The 989-nt window shown below is 72.0% G+C and overlaps 1 protein-coding gene across 1 annotated transcript; it reads right to left on the bottom strand.

Annotated features, from left to right (window-relative positions):
• Positions 1-18: 18 nt before the first annotated feature.
• AURANDRAFT_69524 (hypothetical protein) lies at positions 19-705 on the bottom strand (the record flags this gene model as incomplete). Its single annotated transcript, XM_009045294.1, has 1 exon — positions 19-705. A coding segment is annotated over one exon (687 nt), but the record flags the coding sequence as incomplete, so codon positions are not given.
• Between the last annotated feature and the right edge of the window lie 284 nt (positions 706-989).

Below are 989 nucleotides of genomic sequence, written 5' to 3'. Positions count from 1 at the left end.
CGTGAAGGCGAAGAGCACGGCGAAGACGACGGCGAGGACGGTCCAGCAGCCGAAGCCCGACGGCGGCGCGGGCGCGTCGCCCGCGGGCGGTTCCGCCGCGAAGCTCGCGAGGTCCGCCGCGGACGCGACGGCCACGGCCGGCGGCGGCGGCGGTGCCTCCGCGGCCGGCGCCTCCTCGACGGCGGCGTCGGCGAGCGCCGACGCGACGGCCGCCGCCGACGCCTCCGCGTCGCCCGCCTCCGTGAAGCGGCGCGCCTGCGCGCGCTCGCCGTTGTCGTCGCTCGTGTTGTGCTCCGAGAAGGACGGCGAGTTCTGCCGCTCGGGGGCCTTGCCCGCGGGCGTCGCCGGCGGCGCGTCGGGGTCCGGCAGGGTCGCGCCCTTGTCCGGGCTCGCGGGGTCGTCGCTCGGCGGCGAGGCTAGAAACGTCGCCCAGTCCTCGCTCGCGAGGCTCGCGAGGGGCAGCGCCGCGAGGAACTCCTGGAGCGACTCGACGCGCGTCTTCGCGAGCTTCTCCGTCGACCGCAGGTTGTGGTGCAGCGGGTTCGGCAGCGCCGCCACCGACGGGTCGGCCTTTTTCAGCGCGTCGCTGAGCGCCACGCACTCGCGGAAGCGCTTCGTGAGCGTGAGCGTGTCGCCCACGGAGATGTTGTAGGTCACGACGCCGCCCTCGACGTCGTAGCCGTTGACCGTGATGCGCTCGGGCATGGTGCGGATGCGCGCGCAGCCACAGTTGTGATCAAGGGGTAATAAATAGTATGGGGTGGCAGCTCAACGAGATTATGTTGCGCGAGCTCCTCGTACTGCAACCCATCGTTTTGGGGCAATGTTGACGACTTTTGGCCGGGGACTTTTCGACGCCGCCGTCGTCGACGCGGCCCCAGACGGACCGCAGCGGTATTCGCTCCCCCGCGAAGGCGCCCGCGACAAGACTTACGCGTCCGGGCGGTTCGGGTCCGGTGGAAGGAAACCGAGGCGCGCTGGAGGGCACC

This window comes from Aureococcus anophagefferens, assembly GCF_000186865.1.
Source record: "Aureococcus anophagefferens unplaced genomic scaffold AURANscaffold_2114, whole genome shotgun sequence".
NCBI lineage: Eukaryota > Pelagophyceae > Pelagomonadales > Pelagomonadaceae > Aureococcus > Aureococcus anophagefferens.
Note: the sequence above shows the minus strand (reverse complement) of the source record. Positions and strands in the feature narration are given on the sequence as shown.